The sequence below is a fragment of the Polypterus senegalus genome, chromosome 11 (genome assembly GCF_016835505.1).
Source record: "Polypterus senegalus isolate Bchr_013 chromosome 11, ASM1683550v1, whole genome shotgun sequence".
In the NCBI taxonomy this organism is placed as follows: Eukaryota; Metazoa; Chordata; class Cladistia; order Polypteriformes; family Polypteridae; genus Polypterus; species Polypterus senegalus.
This window is the reverse complement of record NC_053164.1, coordinates 127,235,833-127,262,732: the sequence shown is the minus strand read 5'-3', so window position 1 is coordinate 127,262,732 and position 26,900 is coordinate 127,235,833. Positions and strand designations below refer to the sequence as shown.

At 37.8% G+C, this 26,900-nt stretch overlaps 1 protein-coding gene across 2 annotated transcripts in view; it reads right to left on the bottom strand.

Moving 5' to 3' along the window:
• Positions 1–1,711: 1,711 nt before the first annotated feature.
• pdlim2 (PDZ and LIM domain 2 (mystique)) overlaps positions 1,712–26,900 on the bottom strand; it is a 158,930-nt gene continuing 133,741 nt past the window's right edge. For both annotated transcript variants that reach the window (XM_039769618.1, XM_039769619.1), the window contains exons 7-10: positions 22,931–23,058; positions 8,741–8,877; positions 6,058–6,169; positions 1,712–3,658 (exon numbers count right to left, since the gene is read on the bottom strand). In XM_039769618.1, the coding sequence (XP_039625552.1) occupies positions 3,466–3,658; positions 6,058–6,169; positions 8,741–8,877; positions 22,931–23,058 (570 nt within the window). In that variant the 3' untranslated portion in view covers positions 1,712–3,465. The remainder of the gene's footprint in view (positions 3,659–6,057; positions 6,170–8,740; positions 8,878–22,930; positions 23,059–26,900) is intronic.

The following is a 26,900-nucleotide window of genomic DNA, read 5'->3' as shown; positions in this document are numbered from 1 at the left end:
CGACTCCTGTGTGTACCTGAGCTGAGCAGTCCATATTGAAAAACATGACTGAAACTTCACCCACCAAATTACTGTCACGAGGGAACGCATCAGAGTTTCAGATTAAAAGCTCCTGACTCCTGTGTGTCTATCAGATGCTGACTGCCAATGGATGTGCTAGACCAGGGGTGGGGAACTCCAGGCCTAGTGCCGCAGTGGCTGCAGGTTTTCATTCTTACCATCTTCTTAATTAGTGACCAGTTTTTGCTGCTGATTACTTATTTTAATTAACTTGACTCAGGCCCTATAGTTGTTTATTTTTCCTTAATTAGCAGCCAAACAATAAGGAGACACAACACAAGTCACCACATGACCAGCTCTCCCCTGTGCCTATTACACAATATCTGAAATTAAAGAGAGGTGATGGTCTTGGTAAGGCTGATCTCTCAGGTCACCAAAACATTTTGGCGGTGCTCTTAGAAAGAACAGAAAAACAAGTTTTCAAAATGTGTGATGTGGCAGAATGAGAGCAGCAACAAGCCATGTAATTAAATAACGGGTTTAATTAACAGCAAGAACTGGCTTCTCATTAAGAAAGTGATTGTAGTTAAATTGGTTGGAGTTTGAAGCCCCAGTTTAGCTGGTCATCCGTTAGCTCGTTTCACATTTCATTCCTGCTTGGCTGTCATTTAATGAAGAAAGGAATCAATTCAGAGGGCTTAACTCTTCTAACAGGGCTCTATTAAAGTGATGGGGAAAAAGTTAATTAGCAGTGAAAACTGGTCACTGATTAGGAAAAGGGTTAGAATGAAAACCTATAGCCACTGTGGCCGTCTAGGCCTGGAGTTCGCCACCCCTGTGCTAGAGTTTCACTCATTTGATCAAAACCTAAGCTGTGCTTTTGGTAGTAAAATCACTGAAACAAAATCTGGTCTTTCATATTTGTCAATGCCCGAGCATGGGTTGTAACTTTACTAAAGCTGGGCTCTCCGTCTAATGCACAGAACGAATCAAATGATAAAGCAGCTCCCAAACACTGACTGGTTAGGCTGCATTGCTAGAGATGTGTCAGGTTAAGAGGCCTGCTCAGGGCCTCACAGTGAGTCACTAGAAGGAATGGAACTGGCAGCCATACGGGTTATAGTCCATCAAGCTTAGCCACTAGACCACAAAAGCTTTCTTTTTCAATCGCTACCTCTTTGATTGAGCTTTGCTGAATGTCAGCTCTTACCAAGCATCAGTGTAAGATATACCTGCACTTTACAAGGATCACTTCTCAAACTGTGCCATCTTTGAAACCAATAGTAGGTTAACATTTATTTTCAGATTGTTTGCACACCTCATTCTATTTCTGCAATGAGTGGGGATCCTTTAAATGTATTCCGACTCCAGTCGAACTTTGTAATCTTCCAATGGTATGAGTGAAGTGAACATTTTCAAACTCGCTTCACTGGCCAAGATGAACCAAGCGGAGCTGTCAGATAAACCTTTTAGCACACACAGCCTTCACAGTTACGTGCAGATATGTATGCACACGTGGTACCATACGTACTTGAAGTTATGCACACGTACCAATCAGACATATTCATCCTGTTTCCTTTCTACCATTTTAGTGTAGTAGGGATTTACAGTGTAGTAGGGATTTACAGCTAAGGCAGTTTTTGGCACATGGATGCCAGTCTTTTGTGATATTTAAAGTGTAAAAATTCAAAGGCCCACAGCAAACACACAATTGCAGCCATGATTCTTTTAATTTTCAGCATTTCTTAAATAAAATGGCATACATGTGTAGACCCAAATGATTTACTACAGCTCTACAATGCTAATTTTTATTCAAAATGACATCAGTATAATGAACAGCAAATCTGTGAATCAAAACTCCTCTTCAGTATGTAGGCACTTCCACTTCTGCCTCCCAGTTCAGGCAAGGCTTACACATTCAGGCTTTCCTTGGTTTTGAAGTGTGTGTTCTACACCAGGTACATGAAAGCCTCCACAACTCTTGACATCATTTCGAAAACAAAAATGTGAGCCACGGTTCTCTTCTAAAGCACCCATCATCTCTGATTTTCCTCAAGTCATAGCACTCTGTCTTTTCTAATAAGGCACATTTGGACATTTTTCCTTGACTTTGCCAGTTTAACTCAATATACCTGCTGTCAGCTGTATTTGGATCCATCTTCACGCAGGTGCTGAGAGTACATTTTAGAGTGGGTACTGAAATATTGTTCAGAACAGAAAAGAAAAAGACATTTGCTTTCTCAAATTAAAACAACAAAATAATCTGCATCCTTCTTGCAGAACACTGCCAAATGAGACTCTGTCTGATGGCTAGGTTAGTGCCAACTGTGGTAAACTCAAGACAGACTCATCTGTAACAGATAAAGCTGTGAATAACACTTACTTTCAGGCAAGAGTGGCAAATCAGGGGAAAAAAAAAGTATGCCAAGCTACATGCAAGAAGGCACAAGAAACGGAGAGAGCGTTGTGCCAGTTCACCTTCGAGACTGGCAAAGTCGCTTACAGCTGAGAAAGACCAGGTTTTAATACCAGACTTTCAGAAACATACAAGTTACCATCTGTGCAGAGTTTTCCTAAAAAGAAAATGTTGAGCATTTTACACAAAGTTCAGATACATTTGAAGCGCTTGAAATAAATAACAAAAAACGACAATTGTATAACATATAGTGTCCATTAGCCGGCAATAAAGCACAAAAGGTTCTGCTAAGTCTCTCGCCATTGTGTGTTTGCAGAAAATAAATTTGTATTTCATTTTAGCCCATGGAAGCTGTCTAGCATGGAGGTGCTGAGGTTTATTATGGATAGAGTTAACAACTTTAACCCAGGTACCCCTCTACTGTGTTCCATTGAAGCAGTTAATTTTGCCCCACGCTTCAGCCATTAAGGCACACTCCCCCCACCCCAAAACGGGTATTACTACTTGAATGTGTGACACTTCTTAATAGCAATATTTTATTTCTGAAGATGTGTTGGAAACTAAAAGAGGGTGAAATGCTGGTGATATCCTACTGTTTTAACTGGCTTATGTGATCTTCTCTTGGTGGCCCCTACATTTGCTGTGTACTGTACAGTGTGTACCACCGCTTCAGTTTCACTGTTTTTTCTGAGTTTGCATATCATAATAGACTTTTCTAGCTAGCAGTGGTACTGTGGGAGATGGTGTTAGCGTTGGAAGAGAAGGGGCACCTGGGTGTGAAAGGTTAACATGTTTACAGAAACCACTTCTAGCAGAATGATATAAGTGGAAACTCCAAAAATCCAGATATGTACAAGTGATTAATCTGTCAATCAAAAAAAAAAAAAAAAAAAGTGTTCTTCACTGTTTACTGTGCAAAAAAGTTGGAATTAAAATAGTGACTGTGCGTCACTGCTGGTGGTTCAGAATTTGAGGGGGGCGGAGGGGGTTGCTTTCCGAGAATGTGCAGGAGTTTTTCATGCATCTCCATCTGTGGCTTCTCCAAAACTTTAGGATTTGTGGGAGATCAAAGTGACAGTGGCTCCTTGTGGCCCCTGATACCTCTCACGGGCATGTTTCTCACAGTACATCTCTTCATCCACCCAGAAGTGTCCCCTCATCTTCAAGTTGAGACCACACTGTGTACAAGTGTAGCACTCTGGGTGGCGATAACAATCTTCTGTAATCCTCACTGCCTGGGTCCTGCAGACAGAAAATGAGATGGACACAATCAGCCCCTGAGGTTCAGACAAGGCATCAGATACAGAAATCAAAAATCATTACAGAAACTGGCTGATTGGGTAGGCAAGCAATATACCAACATGAGCAGAGAAGGGCTTTTACAACATGCAACAAAAAGACAGTATGTAGCCAAACAGAAAAATAATCAGCTAGGCAGGCAGGCAGACAGTGTCTTCTGACAAGAATGAGAAAGGGCAAAAATGACACCACAGATCATTTTATAAGGAAAAAAACTAAGAAACTGAGCTTCATCTGCTAAATTGTGCTTGTGGGTCAAAACAACAAACCAAACATTTTTAACCTTGAAACAATTTCATAATCTGGTTGTATTATGCGGCTTTTAGTTGTGGAACTTATACATGCTGACTGCAGTTGCTGATCACATTGCCAGACCATGTTAGTTTAAACAACTGGAAACCACTGGGCATTTTGCCTTAAACAACTAAGTGCCGACATTACAGAGCGGTCCTACTTTGCTCTTTTTGTATCAGCAAATGGCATGCTACCTGCTGGAGTTAATGCTATACGAACGGGGTTAACACGAAGAGCAAGTTCAGCTGCAATATGGGCCCTGTTATTGTTTTTTTTTTCATTCTGTCGTGGTACATAACACACAAGACTTCAGACAAATAAGCTTCTCTCCATTTGTGAGGTTAAAAACACACACGTTCCTTATACCTCATCGCTGAATTATTTCCATTGTACTTCTGGATGACCATTCATTGGATGTCAACGCATGTGCACACAGAGCCTGTCCCTCCGAGCTAAGACAAAAAAATCACATCAGTTTGATTTTGTTGAGGCGAGTGGTAGACTGGTTCAAATGTGTTGCAGGTCACAGTATACTGCACTGTGTGACTGGCTTCACGGGAGCGTGCAGCCAACTGGCTCTGACTCTCCAAGATTATGTAAATGAAGAGTACAACTGAAAATCACAGGGAAAATTCATGTAATGTGACATGGCCTTAAGTTGTTCTAGTATCTTAACTGATGGTATCTTGAAAGATATGTAGTTATTCATAAAGTGCCTGTCTAGATTCCAATCGAACACTGGAATTGTACATTTCAGAACTTAAGGATTAGCTGTCTCTAGGACTGGCACACTTTCCAAGATGTACCAAGTTAGTGCTGCTTTTCAGTACATCATGAAAATATAAATGGAGTGAAATGGCGAGAAGTACTAGTCTAGATAGAACACACAAGAAATGGGACTATTGTTTTAGGAAGTACAGTAGCCAGTAATTCAGTATTAGCAGATTGCTGCATCTAAACTCTATGAAATTTATATTTGGCTGGTTTACTTTTTAAAAATTTTATTTCCTATTTCCACATTCTATAAATAAATACTGAAAAAAAAAAAAAAAAAATGATGTCCAGTGTGTGCATGTAAAAAGGATAAGAATGTGTACAAGAAAAAGAAAACAAAGCCTGAACTTTCTATGCTTTTTTACTGACCTCACAGCCAGTTGCTATTTACATTCTCATTTATGGGAACACTGCGGTTTATAACAGTAATTATTAGAAGTCAAATTAAAAAAAAGCACTTTTAGGTGTTTTATTCTTTCAGCGTTCCTGTGTTTTCTCTAAAATTCATCCAAAAAATGAAAAACTAAGAAGTGGAAAAATAAAAAAAACACAAACCCAATTGTATTATTTGGCAAGTTACCATCCTAATGGAACAAGAATGTTGAGGGGGTCAAAGCAGAAATGCTTTAAAATTTGTATAGGCCAATATTGCCTAACATGGAAATTTGACAAATTTGTACAGGTCAGTAAGACATTTAGAAAAAACTAAAGGCTAAGAAAACGCACAACAGATATAATTTCTCAGACCCAAGCTGATGGATGACATTGGTTAGCAGAGAACAGAGAAACCAGATGGATCAGCATTAACTTTACACCGAAAGCAAGTGTTTGACTGTCAATATTGTAAAATTACTGAATATTGAAAGGACTTAAAATATTTTGTTAGCTTTAAATGATGTTCTTTGCGTTTTTTTTTAATATCCTGCCCAACACAGGTAAATCCAGAAAACTGAGGAACACATACAAGTGCAGTATCACCTATGGTGGTCTTTAAAGCAATTCTCTTGGTAGAAGTGGCAACTGGGTCAGCATGTTTACTGTAGGAAGATATAGGGTGGCTTTCTCTGTGACTCAAACTGATAGAGAATCTAACTGCACAAATTCAAACTTTTAACACTAGAATACACACATAAAGACAGAGGAATCACATGCAAGCAGTCACTTAGGCTATATTCTCAGGCTTGTGTACATTTGGCACTGAACTCCAAGTCATGTACTATGCAACTACCAAGTATAGTTTACTTAAAGAAAAAGGATAGAGTTGCTTCTCTTACACAATATTAGCATGACATTTCTCACAGATGTGGAATTTCTGCACTCCTGCCACAGACTGGGTAGTCTTCGGGGGTGTGGGGGAGAATTTTCCAGGGAATCGGGCTGCAGCTTCTAAAATAGAATGAAAAAGACTGGAGTTCAAAGAAAAATTCAATAAGTTTAGATAACTACAGAGTTTACAAGGAAAAAAAAAATCACCATATTTACGTTAAATTAAACAATCTGCCTTAGAGGGTTGTGGAAAATGCTTTTTAAATAAAAGTGACTGCTAAAATGTTTCCGGATGCACAGTGGAAAGTTGGTGGACTGGGCTTTCTTCATTGTAACTTAGAAAAATTGTAATTCAGTTATGGTATCCTGAACGTCTGTGTAAAGTTTTTTTTGATAAAAATGGATATGAGCATATGGTCACTGTTCCCTTTTCAACAGGGACCTCAAAGAAAGACTACAAGAAGGAATCTGTGTTCAGGCTATCAGACTACTGCCTGCCAAAAAGGACTTGCCAGAATGTGAACACATGGAGTAAGACGTTATGAAACCCAAAACCCCTCTGCGGAGAAGCAATTCACGTCAAAAGGTGCAGTCATCTGTACCATTCAACCCTCCATTTACTGTGCTTGCATTGTCCAATTCAGGGTTGCAGAGGCCAGACAGATACTAATCCTAGAAGGGTCACCACTTCATTGCAAGACACAGTTACACACTTAAGAGTACATCAAGCCAATTTAAAGCTGATAAATGAACCTCACATGCATATCTTTGAGTTGAAAACAGCAAAACCATTACATGCACATAGAAGATGGGCAGGCGGTTATCAGGCTGAGACTCTGGGGCTGTGAGGCAGCAGTACAACAAGACTGCCACCCTATACTAAAACAAACAAATGGAGAGAGCATTTGTGCCAACTAAAAATGAATTATTGAATTTTTAATTTCTTTTTTCTCTAGAATTCCTTTGTATAACCTTTCCTAATAGAGTCACTCTGTAATATGAGGGGTACACCACTCTTAAAGAAAGAATTCAACAAAAAGCCCTGACACACAACCCGCATCTTGCCACTGGTATCACTATGTAAATGTGCAGTGGTTATCACTTGTCTTTCTGAAAATGTATGATTACAAAAAGTAATATTTATTTATAGTCAGATAACTTGTTTAAATACAAATATTTATAGCTGGAGTGTATCAAGACTTAGGTAGTGGATAACTGCAAAGTATTTAGACTTTCTTTTCATTTCAACTGTTATTGAGAGGCTACTTCACACTTTGAATATACCCTTAGAAAGGGGAAAAAAAGTTAACTTTACATTATTATGTAACTTGAGATGGACTTATTAATGCTCAGACATGGGAGGGCACTCAGTGTTTAGATCAGAAGTGGCTGCAATAATTATGCTTTAAAAGCAGGAAAGGTAACAGCAGCAACACCAGAGCAGTGCATTTATGGCTGCTAATCGGGGCACTTTATTATTTGTCTGTTTTTAGGAATTGAATTGCTTCAGTCAGCAATACACTACATAAACAGAAGCAATAAAGCATGGCAACCAAGCACACAGAAGATAAAAGGAAATTTTACTGTACAGCCAGAGTCTGAAATAACTTTTGCACCATTTGGATTGGAATAAGGTAGCCTTATAAAGCACTGCCTTTATTATAGTCTGCATTTAAAATTCTTCATGGGGATGACAAGTTACACCTACTATGGCTTACCCTAGGTATTAACTGTGGCACTCCAAATTTGAGCATACTTTTAAATACATGGAGCTGAAAGCATAGAGTATTTTATATTTGTAAAAGTATTTCTCAAAATTTCTGGAACTTAGAAAACCTGAAGATAAGAGCTATCCAGAAAAAAAAAAATGATCGAAAAAGATGTTAAATGGTGCACATTGGTTAGTGCTGTTCATAGCTCCAGTCAATTAAAAATGGGTTCAATTCCCAGCTTAGTGATGGCCTTTCATGGTGGCCATTTGGGATTTTACTACAGTTTCCTCCTGCATTCTAAAGTTGAGTATGAAATGTTAAAAGAAAGCCCTTAATTGTCCTTGTATGAATGTGTGTGACCTGTGTCCCAATACTGGATTTGTATTTTGGCACCTGGTGCTGCTAGGATAGGCTTCATTTTTTTGTGCTTGCAACATGTAAAACGTGTATTCAGGTATTAGAGAAAATAATGGATATCATCTGGTCACCACAAACATCAGAGTTTGGTGTTATGTCTGTGCTTTGTAAAGCACAGTTGTGACCAATTCTTTAAATTCTGTTAACAATTACCTTTGAAGAATTGCTTTGGAGGGTTTAGTAAAGTAATAACATATTTCCAGGCAATTTCACGACTGCTTGAAAGATGATGGTTTAACAGCCTACCAGCATTTCTTTTAAGTTTCAGCTCTTTTGCTTTACACTTAAATTGCCACTAGGTCTTGATTTGTTAATGTTTCAAAACAGACACGAGCACCGCAGGCATTTTTGCAAAGTGTTGAAATGTAATGACTTTCACTTACTTAGCAAAACCAAACTGTAGTGTGAAACAGCTGGACAGTAAAGGGAGAGGCCCTCTACCAGGAATCGGTCAAATTACAGGTTTTAGACAGATGAGTGCATACTGTAGGGCATCAGGTTTTCCATGTGGGCCTCAGACAGACTAAATCATTTTTATTCATTCATTATTAAAGCAAACTACCTTTCTCATCTGCCTCTAGCACCTCTTGCAGCATGCGGAAGGTATTGGATTGTCGGGGGGCTGCTCGCGACTCTTTATTCTCCTGGATCATCTTGTATACTTCTGAGTCTCGGTCAAACTTCTGCATGGTGTCTGAGCTGGAAAAAGAAGAATCACACTAGGGTTAACAACACACAGCCACCTCCAAGAAAGAAAGCATGGGGAAGGCACCAGGAAATAAATAAGCCATGAGAACACAGGCTGCATGCCACATCACTGCCATGCCACAAACGACCTGCCTAGGCAGTTGAAATTTTTGTAGTTTGGGAAAAATGTTGCCTGTCCTAGGACCGACACTACAGGCCCACAACACAACTTCATGTGCTGAAATTACTTGTGATCATTTTCCTAGATGGAGGTAGTTGACATAATACCCTCTTATCAGCACTTACTCAAGTTTCTATAGGCTATAAATACTGAAATGTTTATCTCTGTATTACTTCTGTGATAGCACATGATCAAAGTGAATTTATTTAAGATTAGTATACACTGGGACATTGTGATAAACTTGTATCCTGATCAGGGTTGTTTCCTGTGACCCTGAACTAGATTAAATGGGTTTAAGAATAAATTACTGAATGAACGAATACATAAGGGCTACTGATTCCTGTAACCATAAGGGATTATTATGTTCTACAGAGTGAGGATTGGGGAAAAGATAAAACACATAATAATCTAGTCAAGATCAAGTGACTTGAGTAATAAACTGTTCTGCAGATGGCATCTTATGAGGGTTTGAATTTATAAAAATTATCATTTTCAAAGAGAACTTTCACAAACACAGTCTCACCCTTCTGCCTTTGTTTTAAACTTCAATCAGACATGAATGGAGCAAAAAAGTGGCACGCAATACACTAGGAATGTTGCTTAAGCCGGACCTACAAGGCCTCCCTCATATTTGATCAACACTTGGCTAGTACCTCTGAAACTGGCTCAGCAGCGACTAGAAACACAAACAACAGAAGGAGAAAACTGCTCCTGATTTGGGTGATACAGTATTTTGGAGGTTTGGAAGCTGGAAATGCAATGAAGAGCAAGATGGCCCAGCTTTGTTTATCCCAAATGCTTGATCTCCTACTTGTTCTTTACATCAATCAGCCCTCGCTGGTTTTACATTAAAAAAGGGCTTGATGTGGAATCTCCAACTCACCTCAAAAGAATTTTTGATCCTGTCAGTGCTGTTGTCCTTTAACTAGACCGGCACATTTTTGTGATGTTAACAATTCAAATTTTGGGAGAATATATCAGTTCTGAACAGGTGGGGCGAGGGTATGCAAACTTAACCTGTTTCTCCAGAGCTTTAAGGCAGAAGCCCTAATCATTGTGACACTGAGTATCCCTATTATTAGTTGGATTTTCAGTTTTTGCAACATTTGCAAAACTTTTGATCGTATTAAGTAAGTGATTGGCAAAATAATAAATAAATGAATGAATTGATATGCAACATACACTAATATCCACAATAATCATATTTCTTTTCTGCCCGATTTGGACAATATTTTATTGAATTTTGGCTAGCCTTCTACATACTGAACCAGTGTCCACAGATTGTGAAGCCAGATAAACCTTCAGAACTGCCTCGATTCAGATGGCTGGCAATGAATCCTGACTAAAAGACTTGGAGATTTCAACAGTTTGACTCTAAAACACAGCATGTTTTTGTGTTACTGATGGCTGTATAAAGTTCACAATCATAAAACAGCCCCGTTCATACAAAAATTTGAAACTGCTGGAATATGTGGCATGGTTTAGCATTAAATCACTGCATTGTAAATCACAACTTATGGAAAAGACTGCACTTAAAAGAGGGCAGTTCCACCGGTTACAGTGCATGGATGATGTGCTGAATAATGCAGATGTGGCTCAAACAGGTGCCATGTGTGCACTAAAAGAATACCTATACCCGACCCCAACTTGAAACAGAAGCAAACTGTAAGCAGGTAATATTCAGGTTCCAACATTATTTATTATGATTTTTTTTTTTACATTACGTGCAAACTCAAAACTCTTTATTACTGTATATTTGGTCATTACTTTAGTCCAGGAATAGCTTACATTACTGGAATACAGTATAATTTGGACATTTTTGATTTTTTTTTTTTAGCAATTAGAAAACAGGCAGTTTAAGCGATTTCCTCAGGAGTACAAAGTGAATCAGTCAAGAACTGAATTGGTGGCCTTGTGGTTTAAAGTTCAATGCCAAGGAAATAGACCAAAGTGCCTGCTGATCTTGTAGAATTATGCAGGTTTACTTTCTAGTCATTTGGCCCTCACATTTTACAATTTCCTGTTCCTTTGGGATTATTTTAGTTCTTGTGTCTAGGGGTCAAATAATATAGCTTTTAGAAAGTAGTCTCTGCAAACATCTTTATTTTTCCTATTTACGTCAATTGTACTACCTTCCTAAAATCTGGAAGTATTATTAGAAAAAAACTAAATCAATGAAAAGTTTTATAGGTATCATTTTCAAATTTAACATATTTTCTAGAATGCTTCCACTGCTTTGTTCAATTTCTGTCCTGACCAGGCACAATACTACAGTTTCTTTCCACTATTTGCAATCCATCAACCAATATTTATTTTACATAGAGCAACTTTCATACAGCATATCATTTTACAAAGCAAAAATAAGTACAATTTCAAATAAATTAAAAGTACAAACTTTTTCAGTATATGATAAATAATAAGGAAACAAACTAGCAAAGAATGCCTAACTGTACATGGGAATGGAATGCAAATACAGTAGAACCAAAGTAAGTACTGTTGAGCTAATTGCAATATTAAATAAAAAGGGTTTTCAAGCATAATTTGAATGTGAATACTGGAGGAGCCAAACAGATAGACCTAGAGATGCAGTAGGTGCACCAATGCTTCAGTCTGGAAGCCTCCTCTACTGATGTAACACCAATTCTGAAACTGCGGGGATGTAGCCAAAGTGCACTTCCCAGCTGGTAGTGTAATCCAAATAATTTTCAAAATATACATTTCTACTAAATATTTGTAATCAAACAACTTGTGTAATGAAGTGTTTAGTGGAGCTGCATCGCAATATCTACACTGCCTGAACACTCTCTTGTGTAAAATTGGAAACTGTGTGGGTTTTTCAACAGGTACCGTGGTTTTCCATCCACATCCCAAAGGTGTGTGAGGGGTGTGTGTGTTTGTGTATTAGGTTAAATGGCAACCCAAAATGCACTTTGTATGAGTGAGTATACATTACAATGGAATGGCACACTGTTCAGGTTTAGCTCCTGTCTTGAGCCTTATGCTACTAAAACTGGCTCCAATCACTGCAAGCCTGTAATGGTGGGACTACATAATGGTTGGTAATCAAAAAGTCACCCAATCTGTAGTAAAATATTAATTACAAATCTCTAAAGAATGCATATCAACTGGTTTGGAAATGTGCAGAACAGAAACTATTCAAGTCATTGTTTGATATAAAAAAACAGTAACTGTTCAGAGCCATGGCACTGAACAGAAAAATTAAAGCATTGTTGAAGGTGCAGAAAATTCTCCACACTTAACCTAACATTCCTTAGGAATTTCATAATTTTAATGTCTTATGTACAAAGTACTAGCTGCTGATGTTTCAGTTGTCCCAGTTTTATGTGTTATACTTAATTTCTTCTGAACAGGACTCTGTAGTGTAAATCAATCTTCATGTGTTGTGGTGTGCATAAAGAATATAATCAAATGCCCTTATTTCTGTAGTGAGGTTAGCTATATGACATGCTCAACATAAAACGTTTCAAGGATCTGCAGTCATTACTTATCTTTCTCAGTATAATATGAGAGTACAAAGGGATTGTTTTTTTTTTGGATCAGCTTTGGTGGTGTTAAATGGATCTTGGTGAAGTTACTTTGCAGTGTTTTCTGCAAGTTATCAAACTAATACTTAAAATTTCACTTTATAATTATTGCAAATAGCCATGTCACCAGGCCAATTAGGGTTGTCATTAAGCTCAATGTCCATATCCTTTATATGTAGGAGGAGACCCACATGGTTATGGGTGAAAATGTGCAACTTCACAGGGCTGGAAGGCATAAGCAATAATAAATGTGTCACACCTAATAAGTCATATAATTATTACCAATTATATACAAGATCTTGTAATTCTGCTTTTTTATCCAAAAGTAATTCTTCGTAAACACTCATTTTTATGGTACCCACTTGGCATGTGTGGATCAATTCTATCCAAAGAGCTTCTTTGGTGCTAATTTTAAATATTCACTGATTCAGTGGTCTCAATTGCTTCATAGTCCATATTGCAATGGATCATACTAAGAAAGATGCTATATAAGATGTATATAATACATATATTATTACAGTACTTAGCTGAAGCTGAACCAATGTGGACTCCTAAAGAAGTAGTAAAGCCCATTTTGACCTACAGCACAAAACGCTACTACTGTTTTAACTGTTATGGTGACCCAGGACTAGACGCTGGTTCTTGCATAGGTTCAGTCTTTAAATAAACCCTCAGAAATTGAATTACAGCAACAATGAACACTGCAAACGCTGCATACTGACAGATACATCAGCTGTTGCCAGATGTTCACATACATCAAACATAAAAATACCAAATGCAACTGTTCCTGAACTAAATGTGAGTAATTTAATCCATCTGACAGGCTGCTTAGTTTTGTTATTAAACATAGATGCTGATGGCAGACTAAAAGGCTTAACTCCCTTTCTAAGTAAATCTCTCCCCAACTATGAATCCCAGAAATGCAGAAGGGTGAAAAATAGTCCCAGAGACACACAGCTGTTCATACACTCCTGCACCAGCATAGTGACTGCCCTGTCCCTTAAATTCACTCATAAATCAGTTTACAACATAGACTTACCAGGGGTCCTGGATGGGTAATGCTGTATACTCACTCACACTCTCTGAAGCCGGATATCAAGGTTTCACAACCTCCAGAGCAAACTAAACCATCCAGCGACACTGCTTCACTCAGATATGAGTCAAAGTTTGTTTGGGATTGCTTGCTATTGGCTCAGGTAACAAAAGAGGCGGTCTGTTATTAATGCAAAAATCTTTGCTTCGATTGGATGAGTAGGTGAGCAGCATAATGGGCTCCAGCCAGGCGGCCAAAGGCGGGAGTGTCAGGTGATTAAGAAATAACTACAATAATCAGGCATGTAGGCTCAGTGCCAAATGCGCATGCACACAGACACAGAGGGGAAACCAAAGGGATTGCTAGTCAAACCCTCTCATTAGCACTTGTGTCTCACTCGCCTGCTGTGTTTGATCAGGTGCAGCTGTCTTAGATTGATATGCTAAAAAGGCAGATGAGACCCCTGCTTCTGTCTGTTCACAAAATCAGATCCACATAAGTAGTTCTTTTGTGTTCTTGAATGGATCAATTCCTAACTCAATAAGCTGAAGACACAGATAGAAACATGCAGAACAAAACAAACATGGCAAGGAAAGAGTCCAGTTTCAGTCAAAGAAAAGACACACAGCACAGTAAGAAGCAATGACATGGATCAAGGCTGTTGTACAGGGACAACAGCTCCTTGGGAGTTTAAAAGGACATCTTCAGCTAAAAGCAGCAGGTCATTAAAGCAATGACCATTACTGAAACTGCATACTGAATAATTCAGTTTGAGGTGGCAGGGACTGGAGCTCATCCCAGTATGTTATAAGCTCAAGGCAAGAACCAACCATGCACAAGGTGCTAAGATCACTGCAGGGCTCTCTCACGTGCACATCTAACACACGGACAAACACCAATGAGCTTTTAAAACACCAAATGTTTTTAAAATGTCAAAAGAAAACCAGAGATGTGGAAGGAAGCCGCTTAGGAGTTAAACTTAAGTCTCTTCATGCTGCCACAGTGCTAATCACAGTGTCACCTTGTTGCTCCAAATATGGCCTTAGAAAACTGACAGAAGGAATCTTCCTGAGAAACAGACTGTAGGCAACTTATTGAAATGCACTTTATATAACAATTGATAATTTTACAGAGCATGGCAATAAAGGAAATGAACTTAAAAAAGACCATGGGAAAATTTAGTCAACAAGTTAAACAAAGAAAGTGTTAAAAAATGAAAACATGGTATATTTACTATTTGGATCGGATTGTTGGCACCATGGGTCACAGTGGGGCCTTCAACTAAGAAGTGGCAATACTGTGTTCCTACAAAGATGCAATGGAGGGGAGGAGCCAGTTCAAACAACGAGATATAATGGAGGATGATCAGTATGAGATTAAGTTAGCAAAATAAAGACACTTGTGTGTCTGTATGCAAGATTCAAAAGTATTTGTATTTTATTAATTATTTTTAATTTTGGAGCAGAGCATAATTTGTTATATTTAGCATAAACTGCATTTTTTAATACGTTAGCAGTATAGTATGTTAATAGAGCTGATTTGACTATGAATAGAAGAGAGAGAAATAAATAGATGTAAATGTGGAAGTCCCACTGTTATGAATTCTTTCACATTTCACAACAGCAGATGGTCTCCTTACAAATCAGACAAAAAACCTCCACAGGCTGTGTTGTAAAGGACACGCCTAACTGTCACAAGGGCCAGAATATGTGATGTCCATGGCAGCGGAGTCACAATCTTTCAGGGTGGTGCTAACAGGACATGAAGAATCACAAATGTGTATGATGAAATGTCCCGGGAAGAATCAAATTTCAGCCATGTGGATTTCATTAAAATGTCTTCTACTGTTATTTTAACCCTCCTGTTCCTGGGTCAGGTCATTAAACACATCACTATAAGGGCTGGATGATACCGCAGGGAGACTTTAATGTTCTGTAGCAGCAGCATATCCAATTCCTGGTCTTCGAAGGCCACATACCTTTTTTAAAATTCCTTTTAGCCATGACCCAAGCAATCCACACATACACACAAAACAAGAACGGTGCAAGAGAGTTAACATTTCCTCCAGAGCTTACCAGGACTATATTTCATTTCGCAAAGCTGAGTCTGTTAAATGTGCTTTTAGATCAATTTTTAGTTCTGCTTCATTGCAATTTCATTCAAATTCTCGTTGTTTTAGCCTGCAATTCTTCCAGGTTTGCTGCAAAGTTCACAGATGTTTAGAGCCACTTTAAATATTTTTCCCTGTACTAACTACAAAGTATCTTCCAAAGGGACTGTTAAATGATTTCACAATACTGTGTTTGTTAGGCTGGCAGATGCTCTTCTGTTTCTGTGCACACATGTAGAATATGGAATTTCGATCTAAAAATGTTCCAAACACTTTTCACAGGGTAACATTTATGGTAATGACTAAAAGGTGGAAAAAGAGAAACATTGTGATGAAGATATAATTTCGTGTCTTGATGGTCACAATCTTGTCAGATATTTTGGCTTTGCATTCTTACATGTCTCAGTAGAGGAGAATATTGTGGAATCTAAAAAGAAGCCGGTTTAGATTCTTGCTGTAAAGCCTTCATAGTCCAACACATCAGATTTCAATATTGCATGTACTGGTATTCTACACAGAACAGTATATACAACTGCACATGCTAAATTATTTAGTATATTTATAGGAAAACTGCTAAATATATTTCTGACTCGCTATTTAAATGTTATAATTTTTCATGTACAGATGCAATTAAATAACTTACTACCTGTGCTATTTGTCTAAGAAGGGTTGAAATCAAAGTAATCAATGTAGACCTCTGTGTTAATGTTTGCATTGCACAATACAATGTATATCTGTCACACACCATTTGGTATGGAATTCAGAAAAGTGGTGTTAATGTTTGTGATACACCAATCTATTAGAAGGACAATCACAATGCATTTTATTACTAAAAATTTTTATGTGCCATCTATTGGAATGACAGAGACATAGCAACTGGGTGAACACACACACACGCACACTTATACTTTTACCAGGGCAGAAGCCATAAAAGATTATATTTACTCAAACAAAGTGTATAATGTGTTACTTAATTACATGCTTTTTTATAATAAAAAGGACACATTAATGTTTGAATGGGGTACTATTCAAAATTTGTACTATAACAACTCTATAATTAAACCAAAGTAACCCTCGTAAATGTTGTATAATGTTTTAATAATTCTGTACTTTAACCCTAGATAGTAAATAGCACAGGTTTACAATAGCTAATTTATCGAGTAGCTTTAAACTGTATACAGCTTTTGCTTGTTGGCTTAGCTTTTATGAAGAAAAAAGATAAAATTATATGTTATATATTGTTTGTCAAGTGATGTTAAATCTAATTTTATATTTTAATGCAAACTATATAATTGTTAAATGTGTCCTGATATGTAAAGCCACACAATTGAAAGAGGTTGAGCTTTTTTTCCACATAACTTTTTATAGAAGTGTATCTCTATATATATAAAATCCAACGTCTGTCTGCTTTTCACAAGAGAACTACTTAATGGATTTTGATTGTTTTTTTTCCTATAATTTGCTTGAACATTCCGGTTGATGTAGTGACTTCATTCATCACACTAAGTATCATAGTTCGCTTTTGGTACCAATTTATTTGTGTGCATCTGAGAGGAGGGGGCGGGGCCCTCCTCACTCACACGTAAGCCTTGGGGCATGTACCTTACCTCTGCTTAGCTAGTGAATGAGAGAACTACTTATACTTTATTTGCAGGAGCGATATATTTACGCTAATCCGAGACAGAGGCTGTGGACCGAGGGGAGGGGCATGCATGACGTCAGGAGCAGGGAGCCGGGCAGGAGCCTCCTCACTCATGTGCCAGCCTCTGTTCGAGTTGGTCTACATGTCGCCACGTTTTGGAGTGTACCTTGCCTCTGCTTAGCTAGTGATAACTATTTGTTTATTGATTTTTAAAGTTTGTCCTGTTTCACTACTACACAGGCGGAGCTGCGGGCGATGGCTAGTACAGTATATAAATGCTTGTGCATCAATGCTTGATTACATTTGGAACACATTAAAAATTAATTACATTTAAAGGCAAAAACTGAAAATAGACTATATAAAAGCAATTGTTTTACTTCACGCTAATTTCACCATCATATTACTCATGTTAACCTGAACATGCTGTACAATGATGAAGCATTTTTTAGATTTTCTTTCTGCACATCACTTCTAGGATCCGCCTCTTAATATTGCTTAATTGGTTAGCCAACTGTACTGTACTGTCATTAGTGAAATGGGAAGCCTTCTGCTAATTGAAAGCTTGCCCCTTCAAAGTATTTTGTATATGCTTTTCTATCAAATAACAACTCCTGCGTCTTCAGGTGTATGTGAGTGATTTTTTAAATTGCTATTGCTTCTGCATTAGAAAAGAATAGTCTGGCCCCTTGTGAAAGTGAGACTGGTAGTAATATCATGACTGCCTACTTCAGGTGTCACATCATGGCTGGAAAATTCATTAAGGTGCCATTAATGGGTTTCTGCAATCATGAGTGATTTAATTTTGCCTGGTTTTCTTATGTGTATTACAGAAATATGAGAGTAAAGAGAAATGTGCCTTTCTTTACTTGTAGGTGAGGGAATGCAGGACATTCCATAAATTTTATGGAATTTTCTCCTCATTGAGTGTTAAACAATGCTGAACATGTTTTGCACGTTAGTGTCACAATACAACAATTGCATACTAATGTAAAAATTTAAATAAAAACATATTGGTAGAATCCAATGCTAGTAAATAAACTGAATATGCAGCATAATAAAGTTTTAAATCTACATTCAAGTGCATAGTTATTTTTTACTATGAACATTAAAATCTGAATTATCAAGTAATCTGACAGTCCTTAAATTCTTTATGCTGTGTGTATCAGCATCAATGAAAAATATGGACACACCTGATTGAATGCATTTTTCCTTAAAAACATTTTGATGTAAAGGATTATGGTTAGCTACCTGCCAGTTATTTCCAAGACAAATACAGTATACCAAACTGCCTAGTGTCACAGAGGACACAGACTTGTTGGCAGCCCGCCGGTGATGCTTGGTTCCTCACCTGGCCAGAAAGCCTTTATCATTGATGGATGGAGGGAAGCAGCCTTCTGGGAACATGTGCTGTCCCTGTGTGATTTAAGTGGTACTGTCCCTCTGGTGGATCTGCCATGTGCAAATCTATAAGGCTGCATGGAGTTTTAGTGCCAAGGGTAAGTTAAGCTGGGCTTCTTGGGAGCAGCTAGGGAGTGCTGCGGGGAGGATCATTCCTTGTTTTATACAGGTTCTGCCTGGCCCGAAGGGGCTTTGTGGATATATTATGATGGCACCTGACTCCCCAGACCCAGTATAAAGGAAGCCACTCCACCTTACTCAGGTGAGATGGAGTTGGGTGCTCACCTGGGAGGAATGGAGGGTTGAGAAAAAGTAAGAAAGAAGGAAAAGAAAAAGAGTTGTACTGTGCTGTATTTTTAACAAAATAAGCTTGTATGGAGATACTGTGTATACTAAAAGCACTTCTTTTGAACTGGGACTACTGTTGTGTGGGAGGTTTGGGGCTCAGTGGCACTCCCTACAGGTCACACTATTGTATGTATGAATTTCTTTCAGGAACAAAATATTTTAATTATTTTCCAATATTTTTTAAAATTTTTTCTTCTAAGTAAAATAGTTTTAACATAAAACGTATAGTTGAAAAACATTGAGCCACATTCATCATATCATCCTAGATAATACGTATACTTCTTTATAAAAATGAACTAACTGGTGGAGCTTCTTTCCTCATTAATGTATTTGGGCCAATTATGTGTGTTGTGACAAGGTATTGCCAGCATAAATATTTTATAGAAGGCCATTATTTATAGTTGCAGTGGTAAATAATAGAAGAAAAACTCAACTGATTAAAGAGAAACAGTCCATCAATACTTTAAGTTAATGGGGAATATCAAGAACTTGAAAGTACTGTTGCAAAAAACATCAAGTGCTGTGATTAAACTAATTTTAAAGGTGGCTGGCAGTGGAAACCCCCATCAAGAATTATATAGTATATGTTGTACATGGTAAGATGGTAAGATTATCAGTGTCACTAGCATGAGAAATCACTAATTAACTGCACCATAGACTTCAGTGCAAATAAATACTTCACAAAATTCAAGTTGCATACGTATCTCAACATCCACTGTTCAGCGGACAATTTGAGCTAGGCCATCATCACTTGATCTAAACCAAGAAAAGGTAAGTTTAAACTATTGAAATACATCTGTACAATCTAGGCATGCATAGGAGCATGGGGCTGGGTGACAGCCAGTCTGACATTTCCCACTTGGAAATGTGGCAATGCAGGTTAGAGAAAGATGTCTTCCTCTCTTTATTGCTCTCAGAGTTGGGATAGCATCTTTGAAGCACAAATGTTCTACATCTGCAACTGGTGGGCAGTGCTTAGCCATGACACGGCAGATTGACACTGAATTATTGTGTTGAACAATGATTTTAGCCAGATTCTTTAAGAGCAAACTCTCCTTATAGGAATCAACAACTTTTTAAATGTTTCAATGTACTGTACAGATGTACCTTAAAGGTTTGACCATATCGTATAATGTCGACTAAAATCATCCAAAAATTAGTAGGAGTGACTTTTACTGCTGAATGTGACACCTGAAATATATTGTTTTTTCAAGAAGTTGGATGATGTTATTCCACTGAATGTCATTTGGTCTCAAATATAAAGAGAAGGATTAACCTTTCATTTCCAGTAATGATCTATTAGAAAAAACTTTCAATCTCAGTCTCATGGTAGGAGAACAAGCTTGAACATATTTCTTTCTGGAATATTCTGTTATTGATGATTAGACTTCATGGAACCCAACATGCTCAAGCTTCTGAATATTACAAGACATAATTGACATTGTTCACACTTCCCTTGGAAAGACAGAGCTCCCTTATAGTTTTTCTGATCATTATTTGTTGGTTCTTACCAAAGAGTTTATCAGCATATTGAAGCAAAGCCAGAATGGCCACTGCTGCTGTCTGGACAGAGCAAGGCATGTCAATGAATTGTGCATGGTTTCTCTCTGAACTCTCAGTTCACAAAGCGACTAATAGTGTATTTATTAACAGCAATGTCTCCGTATACATGTTTTACTGTGAATGATTGTTACTGAATCCTACTTCTGAAATTCTACAGCAGCCTGTTGTTTAAAGCACAAATCATTGCACCATGCAATTTTGAAGGCCAACTACACAAGTTCTAGGATGACGATTATTCTACATTAGTGCAAAGGCATATAGGGCATTTCAAACTAATCACAGAACAAGTTTCAAACATTTTCTGGTAAATAAGACGATGTGCAGAAAATATAAATTGTTTTGGAAAACCCTTATGTGTGTTTGTGTAACTATCCACTTTAATAAAACCCCTGTGTGCGTCCAGGTGTCTGTGTGTGTGTGTCTTCTGGTAAAGTGCGCATTACACGGGGCCACACGGCACGTGTTCCGTCTCTTCCTGTGCAGAGAGAGAGAGACAGAACGACACACACACAGGTGCGTGAGAGACAGACACACACACAGGCGCGTGTGAAACAGACACAGACACAAAGACAGACATATAGGCACGCGCGAGACAGACACACACACACACACACACACACACACACACACACACACACGCGAGACAGACACACACACACACAGGCGTGCATGAGACAGACACACACACAGGCGCGTGCAAGACAGACACACACACAGGTGCGCGTGAGAAACACACACACAGGCGCGTGCAAGAAAGAGACAGATAGACACAAACACACACACACACACACAGGCAAGAGAGACACACCCACACAGAGACACTGAGGCGTGCACTTAGAGACACACACATACGCGAGAGACAGACACACACACACGCAGGCCCGCAAGAGAGACATACACACACACACAGGCGCGCGCGTGCATTGTTGCAATGTTACTTTTCTTGGTTGTTTATTAAATTACGGATTTTTCAAATGTTCATTTTTTTCCATGTGCTTAAAACTCATTAAAAAAAGTGTTTTTACCGAGCGGGTCATAAGGCTATAGCGCGATCTCTTGCAGTGTTAGTTTTCTCTCTGTTTAAGGTTTTCTTAGTGTTATTCAATGTTTTTACATTTAGTTTACTATTACGCTGTGCATTCAATGGTATAATTAACTATATTTGTGCTTAAAAACTTAAAAAAAATATATATTTACATACAGTCTGGAACGGATTAATTGTATTTATATACAATCCTATGGGGGAAATTACTTTGGTTCACGACCAAATTGGGTTACAACCAGAGTTTTGGAACGAATTATGGTCGTGAACCGAGGTTCCACTGTATATATAATCGACCAAGTCGCCCGACCATGAAGTACGCACAACAGAGCCCCGACCACACAGTCTAACTCTCCTGCCGTGTCATGGGAAACACACGACAGAGCCCTGCCCGCCAACTCTCACCCTCCTCCTGTGTCCACCCTCGCTCTCAAGGCATGCACACTGCTTGCTCATGTGCCCGCCCCCAACACGTCAGACAAAATTACAGGCATTTTACGGAAATACAAACCAGTATTACTGAGAGAGAAAATTAAAGGCACACAATACAGTGAAGCATATTACAGCCACATACAAGGTCCTTTGCCATTTAATATAGACTGTTCCTACTAATGTTTATGCACTACTGTTCTAGCGCCCATTATTGTAACGGGCTTAATGTCTAGTTGTATATAATTGTATATATATCATTAAACAACATATTTTTCTACATAATGTGCATACAAAAAATAAGTGAATCAAGCAATTATCTATTTCCAATGAAATCTAAGGAACAGTTCAGTTTTAAAATTGCCAATTTCAAACATAATCTTTAGGAGATAACACAAAAATATTTTAACATTCTATTTTAAAACTATATGATTAGACTCAAGTGTTTTAGAAGGGGCTTTCATTCAGGTGATTGACCAAAAGGCATGGCTTTTAACAATTCCTTATTAACCCTTAAAGATGTACAGTATCATCAGTGAACTCAAGCTTTTAGCGCAGCCCTAGTTTCATTTCCCTGGATTAGGAACACCAATCAATGAGAGACAAATGGAATCGGCTTAACACACTATACCCCTTCAAAAAGACAAATTGATAATTTTTAGTACTGATATAATGTATCAGTATTTGTGACATTTGCAATAAAGTGGTTGCTAATTTGACTTTTGCACATCACACACTCTGCAAGTTTAGACAGCACCAGGCTTTGAAAGATACCTCCTTCTAGGTGAATTGCTTGATACCCAGGAATCTGGTGTTTTATCCCCCGGGCTACGAGGTGAATATCGGCCTGGAGGGGTTGGGGTCCTTGGGAGTGAATTACTCCGAACATCTGCTGCACAATTCTAAAAGCAAAACAGAAAATAAAGACAAGTTGAAATAATCACAGCAACTAAAAGTTAAAATAAAAAAGAGTTAAAAGACAATGAATTAGTACAATTTCACAAGCTTGCATCTGATTATATTTAATATATGGATTTATAAGTCCTAACTGCATTCTTTACCTTAACTTTCAATTCTCCCCCCCAATCTCAGACATACAGCATTTTTTCCTAATCTTCCGTTTTCTAGTCTGTCACATAATGGAAAATTTCACCTATACAAATGCAATCTTTTTGAAAAGCCTTATGGAGACGGTGGAAGTTACCAGTTTTTCCAAGTACTGGAATACTATTTTAAGCTTATAAAACAGCCATTGGTGTAAGGACTGAGAACTGGAAGAATCTTTTTGGATATCCAGTCTTCTTATAAAGTTATGCCTCTGTTAATGGTCACCCAAATAGACGAGGACACTTCATGGCCAGATGTGAAAATGTAATGGTCCACAGAGATGTAACTCATTTTATCTTGTGTCTACTGTCAGGTATGAAGGTGTGCAAGAGGCATTTACTTTTTCCACTTCTGTTATGCAAGAAGGGGTGTTTTGGGAGTTCTCCTTTCTGCATGACAGTTTATTCACTGCAAACATGCCTGTAAATGATAACACCTAGCAACTCAGCCTTTAATACAATGAATTAAAGGCACAAATGGGTGCAGCCCTTAGTATAGTCACTGCATATATGGCACACATTAAGACCACTCCCTCTCTCTATACCAGCAGGCAGGTTTCGCGTCAGATTTCACAACCTACGTTGCTAAATTGGGCCTGAGTGCTCCTGAAACTGAAACTCCAAAATCACCAGACTTGCTCTGCAATAAAATCCGAATGTCATAAGTTGAACAAAACTTGGAAAAAGAATGGTCCTTCGGGTGTCATCCAAACCAATGATGGAAATTACAGCACACCAGCAAGTCAGAAGGGCAAATAATCCTTGCTTAAATCTTTCTCTATAAAACATATTCCTGCAGTCATGGTACTGTTAATGCAATCTTAAGCCTTTGGACATTAGCCATGTTCAGTGAATCTTTTATATAGCACAATGTATTTTCCACAATGTTACAATCCTCTCTAAAATGTAGTTTACAATAGAACCTCAAGAGAAAGGAACCTATTTTACTGACTGCAAAGCATCTCTGCATTGCAATAATAATTGACAGGGGTCTTCTAAGAGGCTGTAAGTCTTGTGAAGGGTTAAGTAGATTCCAGCAGAAAATTCTTTGCAAGCACTAGACCGAGTGAGAGAGAGCACCATAGACTGGGAGGAAGCCAATATTTCCCCAAAATGCTAGAGAATCACAGATGACTAAAGACGGGAAGGTGTCTGGAAATGATAATGGATTCCTGCCCCTTTAATGAAAGGAGAGCTCAGTGTTGTAGTTCCACAGGAACTACAATTTACAGCCCTGGAGTTTAGGAATAATTTCAAGGGTGACAGCATAATAGTTATCCCAACGTAAACGGGTGGTCTCTGTGAATGAGTGTAGACCTAGAAGGCAATTGTACAAGTTCTGTGGTAATAGTTTAGGAGGGATGGGTGGCTGGAAAGGGTAAGAAAATAGAAGGAGGTGTTTTTGTGAAGCAGAATATCTTTACATTAACATGTACTCATTTATTATACTTTTATCCTTTCATTCTTTTTGAAATTCTGCTGGCAACTGCACATTTCTGACTTGTTGAATTTCCTAAGCAAACATCTGCTACTTTTCTTGCTGTATTAAGTAGTACTAGGTTGTTGTACCGTGTTAGCCATTATGAATGTAGAGAAAAGCCAAGCAAAATGACACCTTTTATTGGCTAACTAAAAAGATTACAATATGCAAGCTTTCGAGGCAACTCAGGCCCCTTCTTCAGGCAAGATGTAATCAATGTTTACATCTTGCCTGAAGAAGGGGCTTGAGTTGCCTCGAAAGCTTGCATATTGTAATCTTTTTAGTTAGCCAATAAAAGGTGTCATTTTGCTTGGCTTTGCTGTATTAATGAATGGCAGATCTGCATGTCTCTTACAAGAATTAGCTCTTTATCTTGTGTTGTTTTGCTTTATTTTCTTGTTTGCTTTGTAAACAGCATTATAGGATTAAGATGTATTGACTAAGAGATCACAATACCTGCAAAACTGTGTTAATGAGAATATTGACACATTTTTTTAGCTGGGTGTGGCCTGCAGTTTTCATTACTTAGTTTCGTTTTAGTCAGCAAGTAACAAAATTAGCGTCAATGCAAGTTCCATATCTGTGTTATGCAATCAGAGGTGGTAAATAAAACACACAACTACCAGAAAAAAGCGAAAGACTTCAGGAAAGAAATACATATTAAACACTTCAGAATTATACTTCGGTTACAATGCAACACTCATGACACAATAGTCTAGTACTTAATTATTTACTGCCTGTTTGCTTATTTGCTAAGAACACCAAGCATTCTGCAGTACGTTTGACACCATTTTTTTTAAGTCACATAGCACAAGAGACTACCAGCTAGTGCCGCTAGAAAAGCATGGCATATATGGGTGATTAGTTAGATAACACACTTTGAAAATAACTTTTTTTATTCCTTCATCAAGGCATAGTTATGGGATGGATAGATTGACATGTGTGGGAGACAGTTCTAGCTAACTGAACACTACTACAGAATCAGAAAGTTAACTGTTACACAGTATGTAAAAAGTGAACAGAAAATTAACAAAATGTTTTTTTGCAAGTACTTAAATGTTTTCTGTGCAAAGGTCCTCAAATAAATGGAAAAAATCAATCTGTCTTGCACATTACACATACTTCTTGGTTATTATGGTTAACTAATTCTAGAATTATGGAAGCACATTTTCCTCTATGAAGTCTGATTCCAACAGTTCTGTAAAGGCTATGCTTATTTAAAGTATAAAATGAGAGTGCACAGAGATCTCTAAACCCAAATCATCATAATTAGAGGTGGCTTTTTTCCTAAATAAAAATCTTTGCAGAGACCACTATATGGCAGCTCTACTAAGGCTTCAGAAACTTATACAGAAGTTCATAAATTATATTTTCATAACTGCTGATACGGTCTGTTTATTAGAACTGTGATGAGTCAAGATAACGTTCTGACAGATCATGTGTCACTAATATGGTAGAATTCTATGAGGTAGCTACAAAATCATTTGATCGGAGGGAAACTTACAATTTAATTTATACTGATTTTTTAAAAGGCTTTTGATAAGTTACCACTTAAAATACAAAGTTTATGATTGAACTACAAGAAGTGGGAGTGCAGGGTGTAGACAGGACTTGGAAGGATAATTGATTCCAATACACCAAGAAAACTGTTACTATAAGAGATACCTTTCATGAATTAGGAGATGTTAAAATTGGTGTCTTTCAGGTGTCAGTGTCGGGGCTGCTGTTGTTTTAATAAACATAAATAATATTGGTAAGAATATAAATAAAAAGCTTTACAGGAACCATGGCAAACTAGGAGCAACGGGAAGATACTTGAGCCATTAGATAATTATGGACATATAACACTTGATCAGATCTGTGGCAGATGAAAGTAAAGTAAGGGTAAGTAGAGGTAAATTAATGTAATATGTTTCATAGGAAATAAAGATACTATTAGATTCAATTACATAATAGGTTGCTGAAACATATAAATGCATCTCTTGAGGAGGACTTAAGAGTTGTAGCAAATTAATCACTGTCCTTATCCAGACAGTGTGATTACAATGTTGTCTTATACAGCACTCTGTTTAAAACACATTATCAAGGGATATTATTCTTAAAGGAATACTTCACCCAAATATGACCATTTTTTCTTGTTGAAGCATCTCAGATATGC